General features: G+C 45.1%; 1 protein-coding gene across 1 annotated transcript in view; it reads right to left on the bottom strand.

Annotated features, from left to right (window-relative positions):
- The window catches only part of mtmr9 (myotubularin related protein 9), a gene marked incomplete at both ends in the record, with an annotated part of 19281 nt that extends 9013 nt beyond the window's left edge, over positions 1 to 10268 (bottom strand). The window contains 7 exons of the mRNA XM_080832643.1: positions 5066 to 5207; positions 6013 to 6174; positions 6934 to 7151; positions 7771 to 7944; positions 8788 to 8913; positions 9632 to 9740; positions 10087 to 10268. Coding sequence (XP_080688769.1) covers positions 5066 to 5207; positions 6013 to 6174; positions 6934 to 7151; positions 7771 to 7944; positions 8788 to 8913; positions 9632 to 9740; positions 10087 to 10268 — 1113 coding nt within the window. The remainder of the gene's footprint in view (positions 1 to 5065; positions 5208 to 6012; positions 6175 to 6933; positions 7152 to 7770; positions 7945 to 8787; positions 8914 to 9631; positions 9741 to 10086) is intronic.
- Positions 10269 to 10974: the final 706 nt, after the last annotated feature.

Here is a 10974-nt window from a genome sequence, read left to right as displayed (position 1 = left end):
TTGTTCCATGAAGTGTTATAGACTTTGTAGTGATATTGTAGTACGATAGTATTGTGGTACCATACGTAGACTGTAGCATAGTGGTACAACTAGAGCTTTCCATTATTTTAGTAATTTAATTATAAAATATTAAATACTAAATTTAATGATTATTAAATTTTATGAGACTGATTTAATTAAACTAATGTAACAACCACGGTTTTACCTACATAATATGATGCAGCCCGTGTGAGGATTGGTATTGTTGGCTTCAGTGATATTGTTACAATAACAAATAAGAATCCAACCCCCTGAGTAACTCCAGGACCTTACCAGGTCCATTGAAACTTCTAAGGCATAGATAAAATGTGGTTTTGAATAATTTTAGGTGTTGTGTACTAACTGTTTAATACATACTAATTATCTAACAGTCCCTGTTCCAGCCACACTGTAAGTATAATTAGTGGGAGTCCATACTTGTGATACCAGCAACCCATTGGACACACAAGTACCATCTGTTACCATAGCAACCTGTACAATCAGTTGTAATAGTTGTAACAAGAGAGTAACTAGCATTTTAGAACTGTAAAAACAACACGGTAGTTACCTAGCCGTGAGTGTAAGTCACAGGTTCGAGTCCCTCACCTGTGCATCTCCTTGTTTTGTTATTAAGCATAACATTGTTGTAGTTTGCGTTGTGACTACTTGCATTAGCTTGCATTAAAAGGGTTAAATTAAGCATCAGTGATCACGTCACTAGCTTGCCAGGCGTAGTTCCGTGCCCCAGATTAGGCAGACAGGATGAGCCCGAAAACCCCACACACGCCAGGAGCTGAGAGTAACCTCCCTCCTGTGGAGTCAGCCCAACTTTTTAAATTTGTGGCAGACCTCCTTAAGACCTCCCCTGATGAAAGGGAGGCACTTGAACAGATGAACCTAGATGAGTGTCAGTCCAAGATAGGCGACTTAATCAGGCATGTTCATAATCCCTACCGTAAAGTCCCCACCCATCAAGGAGTGGTAGGTAGATTGTTCCTGTTTCATCACCAGAGCACCCGCCTGGAGATAGAGATTCTCCGCAAGGAGAACATGAAACTGTATTCTAGTTGTGACAAACTAGACACACGCAACGATGAACTGCATGAGGAGCTCCAACTCACTATGGAGACCCTTGTAAATTGCGTTAACATGCTCGACACTGAATGGCCCAGAGTAGCCGTTTATGACCATGCCCCGAAGGAGAGCCGCGAAACAAGCGCCAGGGCCCAAGCAATGCTTAAAGCATCCCCCAGAGAGACAGAGGCAGAAGTAGAGCCAGTAACTAGGAGAGGAGTAGAGTCAGAAGCAGATACCTCAGATTGCCTGCACACCTCACTCTTCCTAGACAAACCTGAGCGCCATGCTGTAGCCCCCTCTCACAACCCTGGTGGAGCCAGGTCATGCCCACCAGCACCTGAAAGGCTCATAAAGCCTCAGGCTGCTAAGAAGGAGAGAAAGAGGAAAAGGCACGCAGTAGCTAAACCTACTTACCGTGAACCCTCTTCCTCGTCCTCGTCCTTTTCCTCTGATAGCTATGATGAGAGCAGCTCTCCCCTAAGGAACTCTTCATCTGGTAGCTCAGAGAGTGACCGCCCCAGGTCAAGGAAAACACGGAGAGGTAGTTCCCCCACTGAGACATTGGCCACCACTAGCGCCATCCAAATCAGGCAGAGAAGGACAGAACCCCCACGTGAATATCATGCGCGTTTAAGACACGCGTTCTTCCAAGGCAGTAGCGCCCCAGGCCTGGAAGAGCATAGGGCCTTCAGGTCCCTATTCATACACAACCTCCACCCTTGTGTGCGCACGCATGTTGCACTGATGTGCCAACAGGGTAAACCCAAAATGCGGCAGATTAGGAAAAAAGCACAAAGGATATGGGAAACAGTTGTGTGCCCGGTTGACCAGCCGGATGAGGAACCTAGAGTGCTCAACGTACAATCCACAGCTGGTGATCCGTTTGACTCGGAAGGCTGTGAAGTGCCGTTGGAGTGGCCAACCCAGAGAGGTGCCACCCAAAACCGCTCTCCACAAAACCACCACCAGGGTGGGTGGAAGAGCTGGCAAGGCAATAGTAATCAGAGGTTCAATGGTCAACCTTGGAATTACTTGAACAAACAAAATAGTCAATATCAACGTAGGAAACAGCCCTACCAAGGGAAGGGTAACCGCCAGCAGGGCCGTTACCCTCACAATTTTAACAGAGATCACTTCCCTCAAAGGCCCCATGATCGGTTCAACCATGGACCTCAGCATGGTAATAGTGATATGGAAACAGAGTCAGGACAATCTGAATCAGGGAGTCATATTTGGTCGGACACTGATTCTCTTAAAGAGGTCCTGATAGTTTAAATAGTGATCCCTCGTCCCCCGCCAAGGGTTTACCTTGTGAGAAGGGGGGAGAAACCCAGAGAAGGCGTAAACACCCACAGAGGACCTGAGCCCCTCTGGTGGTTAGACCTAACACGCATAGGGCGTCTTCCTCACAGTTTTTGGGTGCTGGCTCCATTGACTGCCATCACAAGCAGCTCATCTTTCCAAACCCTGTTTATCTAGCAGGAGGCCAACAGGTTAAGTGTGACAGGATCGGTTGCCACTAGGAGCAGCCTAGCCCTCCTGAGATCCATGTCCCTACCATGGCTGATTTTCAACATTCATATGTTGAATCCAATGTGGATGTAATAGACCCTAAGAGGTCCCTTTTACGTCAATCACATGAGACACTGCGAAACATAAAGGTCTGCAGTGCCGGCCCACCAGAAAGATATGGTTATCTATGCTCTCGCTGTCCATCCAGAAGTTCAGTTTCATCAGAAGATGACATAGACTCCTCAACATGTGAGCCATATCCTGGGTCGAAAATGAAATCCAGCGACAGCTGAAAAAGGCTGATGCCCGTACTGGATATTCACAGGAAAGCTCTGCTAGCTTTGTTACCCTTTGAGCCGCCTCCACGCCAAAGGGGGGTGGATAGACACTAACTCTCTAACTCCACTCACTAACCTTGCATGCCACGCTAACCCCACAGGCATTGCATACACGCTACACAAACGAATACAACAGCACACGCAAAACTTAACACCACAGTAAATATTCTCAAGAGTTTTCAGAGCAGCGGTGTTCAGACCTCCTTCCCACCAAAAGCTGCCACTAACTTTCTCAAGGAATAGGCTTGTTAACCCTTGAAGCTAACCACCCTTCCTTCCTTTCCATGAATATTTTAAGTCTGTTTTAAGTTTGGAGTGTTTGAATGTTGTTTGAATGTTGTTGCTATAACTAAGGTATAGAAATGCCATCTGCCCAGATGTTCAAAAGCCTTTATGATGCCCAGATGTCAAAAGCCTTTTTACGAACTATTTGTGTCAGCAGGAATAAGAGACATTGATGGACTATGGATTTATGGACTACACAGCTTTCTGTTGCTCTCATGGACTACGAAGCAATCCCAGCCCTGAGACCAAAAGGGGGGATGTCAGTGAATGAGCCACCATAGACTCCATTACCCACAATTCCCTTATCACATTTCAAACCTTATCAACAGTCAGTGACCTCGCAATTGGTCACATCAAAGTCATAAAAAGGGTGACGCATTTTGCCCCTTAAAACAGTGATTACCCCCCAAATCTTTCTCTCTGTACGGTGGTCTCACACACGTGAAGATCCTTCAATTAAGAGATACCCTCTCTGCAGACCAAAGGACAACGCACGACAGTCGTATTGAACTTTTGGCCGAAGTTAAGAAAATACTTTGACGCGTCTAGTTGCAACCAAGTTATACCGGTAGTATATTACTGCAGCCCAGCAGTATTCTGAGTAGGATAAGGCGACCGGCTTCCCTTATTCGTTTCTCCAAGTCGACAGAACTTTACATCCTTCTAAATCAGCGGACCTCCAGCAAGGCCTCCGCGAGTTCAGCCGACGGGCTGTAAAGAAAGGACAGACGGACATCCATTGAACCTACGTGACGCGTTGTTCCAAGGATTCCGCGAAAACACCGTTGAATGCTTAGCAAGAGCGTTCTTCACGTAAGGCTGACATCTGGGCAGAGATTAGTCTTATATGTGTGTTAATATATGTGTGAAAGTATTGTTGTTTTATTTCATTCATGATTTAAATGCTTACTTTGTAATTCACAGTGCATGGTTCGTAACCGTGCTATATCTTGCGTTTGTTTTACTTTTGCTAACTTGTTAGAAACGTGCAGGCACCTTTTCTCTCTGTCTCCCTAACTCCCTCAATCACCATCTGAACAAACACGTCCACATCGCTAGTTCAGTGCTGCTGAAATATATTGTATTGAGTTGAAGGCCGATTCTATCCTTGAGATAAGAATCCTTTGTCTGTTGTAACCTACTCATTTAAAGTTGTGCCCATCCTCCAATTTATATTGGCATACCTGCGCACGCACGCACGCACACACACACACACACACACACACGGACGGGCAGGCTCTCATGCCCCCTCCTCTGAAGTCCCAACTGCACTTTGTGCCTTGTTTCAGTGTTATACTCAGTTGTTTATGTGATTAGTATTAGCCATTAATTACTATCTGTTACCTTTAATAAATTGTTTATTTAGACTTAAACAATTGTCTTGTCTGTTGTTGTTCCAATATTCCACTGAAAGCCATTTTCCGCCAATCAAGAATTCCAATAGCCTTCACTTCTCTGGTTGTTCCATGAAGTGTTATAGACTTTGTAGTGATATTGTAGTACGATAGTATTGTGGTACCATACGTAGACTGTAGCATAGTGGTACAACTAGAGCTTTCCATTATTTTAGTAATTTAATTATAAAATATTAAATACTAAATGTAATGATTATTAAATTTTATGAGACTGATTTAATTAAACTAATGTAACAACCACGGTTTTACCTACATGTTCTTCATTCTTTATCTTTGATTTTCTCTGCACAATAGAAATCCAAATACATCGGCAAAATGTATCCACCACATCGCCACTGTAATATACTGACAAGCTAATGCTAACGCAGTTGTAGCACTAACACAGTTTTAGCGTCAAGCCCTTCCCCCTCCGGCACCCACCTGGAGCCACTCTCGCTCCACCAGTGCCTGGAAGCCTCGGATGGTTCTGCAGGACTGGTCCAGGATGATCTGGGCCAGAGAGGTCACCTGCAGCGTGGAGTCTGTTCCTTCGGTGCCGTGGACTAGCACAGACGCACCCTCCCTGTGAGATGAACCCCACACACACACGTTAGTACACAGACGCACCCTCCCTGTGGAATGAACCCCACATACACACGTTAGAACAAATACAGCAGCACGGACCACCAACATAAGGAATGGTCATTTTCAGCCGTAAACTTAAAAAAGAACCCCCCCATTCAATTAAAAAAAAACTCTTATGCCTTTTTTCCTATCTCCTCCACCTACTCGCTTCTCCTATTGACTTCACCTACCCTACCCCACTCAACCCCTCTCCTCCTCCTACCCCACCCCTCTCCTCCTCGCTCTCCTCCTCCTACCCCACCCCTCTCCTCCTCGCTCTCCTTCTCCTACCCCACCTCTCTCCTACTCGCTCCCCTTCTCCTACCCCACCCCTCTCCTCCTCGCTCCCCTTCTCCTACCCCACCCCTCTCCTCCTCGCTCTCCTCCTCCTACCCCACCCCTCTCCTCCTCGCTCTCCTCCTACCCCACCCCTCTCCTCCTCGCTCTCCTCCTCCTACCCCACCCCTCTCCTCCTCACTCTCCTCCTCCTACCCCACCCCTCTCCTCCTCACTCTCCTACCCTACCCCACCCCTCTCCTCCTCCTTCTCCTACCCCACCCCTCTCCTCCTCGCTCTCCTACCCTACCCCACCCCTCTCCTCCTCACTCTCCTACTCTAACCCACCCCTCTCCTCCTCGCTCTCCTCCTCCTACCCCACCCCTCTCCTCCTCGCTCTCCTACCCTACCCCACCCCTCTCCTCCTCGCTCTCCTACACCAACCCCACCCCCTCTGGCTCTTTGTGATTCCTCCGAGACGCTGTCACCTGTCGATGCACTGGGCTGCCAGGCAGGCTGTGGTGAGGATCTCCTTGACGTGGCTCTGCCAGCTGGAGGCCTCCAGTTTGCTGAGCCAGCGGTCCATACTGTGGGACTGGTCATTGCAGGCCTCCACCAGCTTGATAAGGCTCTCCTGCAGGACACTGTGCCTGTGGGGGGAGGGAGACATGAGCACAGAGGAAAACCATCCATTATGAAAGTTTGGAGAGAAGTGTGTGCCACAGAGAGATGGAGAGAGAGAGAGAGAGAGAGAGAGAGAGAGCGAGAAAGCGAGAGAGAGAGAGAGATAGAGAGAGAGAGATAGAGAGAGAGAGAGAGAGAGAGAGAGAGCGAGAGAGAGAGAGAGAGAGAGAGACCGTCAGAGGGCCACTGGGCCTAAGAGAGTTAGGAGTCAGTCAGGGAAACCTTACTACAGGAGGTCAGAGGGCCACTGTGATCAAAACACCCACCTTTGGGTGAATGTTCATTAATTTCACTGAACTGCACATGGTAGGGACTCTGGAGAAGAGCAATCACTCACTTTGACTCCAAGCCTTATGGATAACTGTATGTCTCGTTGGGATCAAACATGATTTGTAAACGGCTTAGAGTAAATGTGGTTCTCAAACGTTTCACCGTGAGTACCAGCTCAGAAAATATTTGGCTTTCCAAGTACCACCATTGTAACTATCATTGACCTTCGGTAGCCTGTGCGCGATAGGAACTTAGTGTTATTACCTCACTGTAATGCCTGATCAGGAGAATGAGCATGGGTCAGATAAATAACAAACTTAAATTATAGGGATCTCGTTATTTTAATGATTTTTTAATATATATTTAACGATTAATATCCTAGTCATAAAAAATGAAAGACTTTCTGAGTACCACCAAAAGGGAGCCAACCACTGGCTTAGAGTAAATGTGGGCACCTCTCTATGGTCTTGTGGATCCTCCTCCACTGCGGGTAGTTGGACTCCAGCTCGAAGCCTCCGCCGCGCGCTTTGGCCTGCTGTGCCACTGCGATGGTGCGCGTGTCGATGATGTAGCCACGCTTGCCCGCTCTCAGCGTGGCGTTGATTAGCTTCTCGTCCTCCTTGCAGCGCCGGCCGTTGGTGCCAGTGAGGGGCTGGCTGGCACGCATCATCACCTGGGGACGAAAGAGCGATGGAACAGCGGTGGAGATTGTTACACCACCAGCAGGTCAGTTCTCCTGAGGATCTATGGCCAGACAAGGGTACTAGAACTGGCAAAGCCATCTGGCAAAGGATCGCAAAGACTTTAGAGGCACACCTTTAAAGAATTTAATATGTGCTCAAATGAATGCATCTGCTTTTTACATTCCCTCTTTCCTTTCTGTCGCAATTAAATGAATGTAAGAAGAACACATAGAGACATATTTTGAAAGGACTGAAAATAATGTAGCTAAATTAAAACTATATTTCAAAATATTGGGTCATGAGCTTTCCTTTCTGCCGCAATTAAATGAATGTAAGAAGTACACAGAGACACATTTTAAAAGGAAGGAAAATAATGTAGCTAAATTAAAACTATATTTCAAAATATTGGGTCACAAGGGTCACATGAGCTCCAGAAGCAGGTCAGTTCTTCCCACAGGGGGTTCGCTTTGCACCCCAGTAAAATCAAACACTGAGCCCTTTGTGCAGAGGCAGCCACAGGCCACACCATGGGCCACTAACTCAGAGGCTCTGATGCTCTGAGGCTCCCCCCCCTCCTGCTCAGGGTGGGCTGCACTGGCGGTCCCTCACCATGCCGTTCTTCTTGTGGTAATAGCTGAGCACTGGGAAACGGCCACCGTGGCGGAAGGTGGCAGCCTTGCGGAGGGTGTCATCGTCCACATCCTTTGGCACGGTTACGAGCGGGGGATAGGATTGGCAGACGCTGAAGTCATTGTTGACATCGCTGAGCCTCCATTCATCTGTCTATTTGAGGGAAGAGAAAGAGTGATAAATAATAACAATAATAACACACATATATACTATAACAACAAACAATGACAATATAAACAATCACAATACCTGTAAATATATAACAATTATTGTAGTTGTTTTTCTTTTTTTACTCATATTTCCAAATTCAAGTTGTATTGGCATGACAAAAATCACTTTATTGCCAAAATAAAAAGCAATCTTGATGCAGAAGAGCTACAAAACAATCCAGTTCCATTTAGTCTGGTTTTGGCAAGAAGCCAGCATCAACTGGAAAAGCACATCTTTCGCAAGCATACAAACTTCCCTGAACTTACACTTTCCAATTTACTGGAAGAGTCTCTGACTAAAAGATCAAAGTTGTGAAAACTTTGCTTACAGTATTCCTTGACTACATGTACAATCACTTTGATAACATGCCAGTATTGTGATCCTGTTTTGTTACAATATGTGGGACTATTTAGTTTGTTGAGCGCAAACAAATAACCTGTCTAAATCTAAAAAAGCTGGGAACACAACTTTAATAGCAGGGCACAAGCAATGAGTCTGCTATCCGAACGCCCCTAAATTCTCATTATTAGCACAACCAAGTATTGCTATGATATGTAGTGCTATACAGCAGGTATAACTTTAGCTTTGACTAATTTGATTCATAACCAATTTACACTTTGTCCACAAAAGCATTTATCTAGATCAAAACATTCAAGCATGAATGCAAAATGGACGGTGGACAGCCTTCCTCACAAAAGCATTTGTCTACAGATACATGCACAGCTAGACCTGACAAAACATGAATTGCAGTGATCATGATTAACTGATAGGAAGTGGGTCCCGTACCATGGATTCTAGGTCTTTGAAAGCTTCTTCAGGAAGGAAGGAGTTCCATCCATCCTCGATGACCTCAAACATGGGGCGGTAGAAAAAGGGATACTTGAGGGACACCGAGTCCAGGGTGGAGAGGGCCTAGGAGACAAGTGAAGTAGACACAGATGAGGGCCTAGAAGACGAGTCAGGGAGACACAAGTCATCGTCTAGGAGACAGGTAAATACAATATTAACAGTCTTGTACTTTTACAAATCAACTTGCTAACCAACGTCTGGTTTGTTTAAGGAAGAAGCCAGTGGCTCAAGGGTATGGCTAGTTAATTCCAAGCAATACATTGTGAAAAGTTTATTGCTCACATGACACCATGATTTCGTACAGCCTAATGGCCTCTGCTGGAAGTTAAAATCTAAGCGATTCACAGCATAGAATAGAATAGAACGAAATTTGGAGTGCTTCTCCTGTTGGTGCGACGAGGGACAACATATAACACAACAACAATATATAACACAACAATATTGCATATCTCAAAACGGTAGGAATATCATAAAAATATATATAAATATTAAGAGTGCAACAAAGCGCTGTGGAATATATTAAAGTACCTAAATATATATATATTTACATACAATATATACAGCAACAGCACACAGCATAACAGAATATATATATATACCTATATACAATATATACAACAACAGAACACAGAACAATAAATACAGAAATACAGAGATGGTATATGTGTGACTTGCAGTCAAAAGAGTGAAAGTTTAGTGCATGACTGTATTTAGTGTCCTGATGGCCGTAGGGAAAAAAACTGTTCCTAAGACGTTAAGTGGAATTGAAATATTCACCCACCTCAATGGAGCTGGCGACATTGAGACACTCCTCCATGCCAGGGATGTCCATCTGGATAGTTTTCAGATCTTTACATTTCACTATAATGGATCCTGAAGAGCCTACAAACCTGCATAGAGAACGGTTCATGAGATCAAAATCTATAATGGATCAATGCGTTTCATCTGGACTGTTTGTGTTGTGGCTACGACACAGGTGTGCATTTTGAGAAAAACATGCCTGTGTGAGCTTGTGATTACTCTTCCCGCATCAGGTAAGTCTACATGATTATGAGTCAGTAAACGAGTGTCTAAAAAGCTTGACCTGTGGGACCTAAGTAATTGTTTTGGGTTCATCACTTTGGAAATTATTATAATATGCTTGACTTCTTCTGTTTCAACTGTGTTTCCATCAAAAATAAGCCAACGTGCCCCTTCTCACATAAGTCTATGGGTGAGAGAACTAATTCGATGTACCTCTTCTCGATGGCGTCGATATTGGCGTGTAGCAGCCACAGCTCCTCCGTATTGTCCTGCCGCGATGATAAAATCAGGTGGTGTCCCGTCAAACACAGCGTGCCCTCCACCAAAGGCATAAAGGGGCGGTGGAGGACCACCCCATCGACGCGGGGGGTCTTGATCAATTCAGCAAACTCCATTCAAATGTTCTGAAGGGCTGATATCCTAAGGGCAGGGACAGACTGCTTGAATAACTTAAGAAACGGATGCACACTTTATGTTTGGAAAATCGTGCGGGAAAATTTGCATAAATGTAGCTGTCTAAACAGTTTATGAAAAGCTGACAGGCATCTGTCATCTCTCACGAAGACAGTAGCTTGCCTCACAACTTCTTTGGTTTAAAAAACGATGTATTTGTTGGGAGACTGGGTAGTGTAAGATCGATGTATAGCCTGCTAAGAAGCTTGTAAAGTGAGATATCACCGAAGGCTGATGCTGTAAACAAGCTAACAAACGTTGCATTCTATGCTAGCTTCACCAGCAAACATCAAGCCAGTTCAGTGAAAATGGTTCAGGCTAACATCATGCAGAATATTAATCTGAAAACGGATGAAGAGTTCATATCAAATAAACATTTAATAGCTTTCGACTCTGCTATTATCGGTCTGAACACATAATAAACAATTACCTGGCCACTCTTCTTCCTCTTCCTTAATTATGATTCTTCTTCCCTTCTTTTCAGGTATTAGAACGCCAATCATATACTTCGTGCCTTATACTGCCCCCACGCGACCAGGCGTATATAATGTAGGGGTTTGCCACTTGACAGTCAAGTCAAGTCAAATGTATTTATAGAGCACATTTAAAAACAACTCAAGCTGACAAAGTGCTGTACAATTACATCAC

This window comes from Sprattus sprattus (genome assembly GCF_963457725.1).
Source record: "Sprattus sprattus genome assembly, chromosome: 2".
NCBI classification, from domain to species: domain Eukaryota; kingdom Metazoa; phylum Chordata; class Actinopteri; order Clupeiformes; family Clupeidae; genus Sprattus; species Sprattus sprattus.
This window is presented reverse-complemented; position numbering and strand designations above follow the sequence as displayed.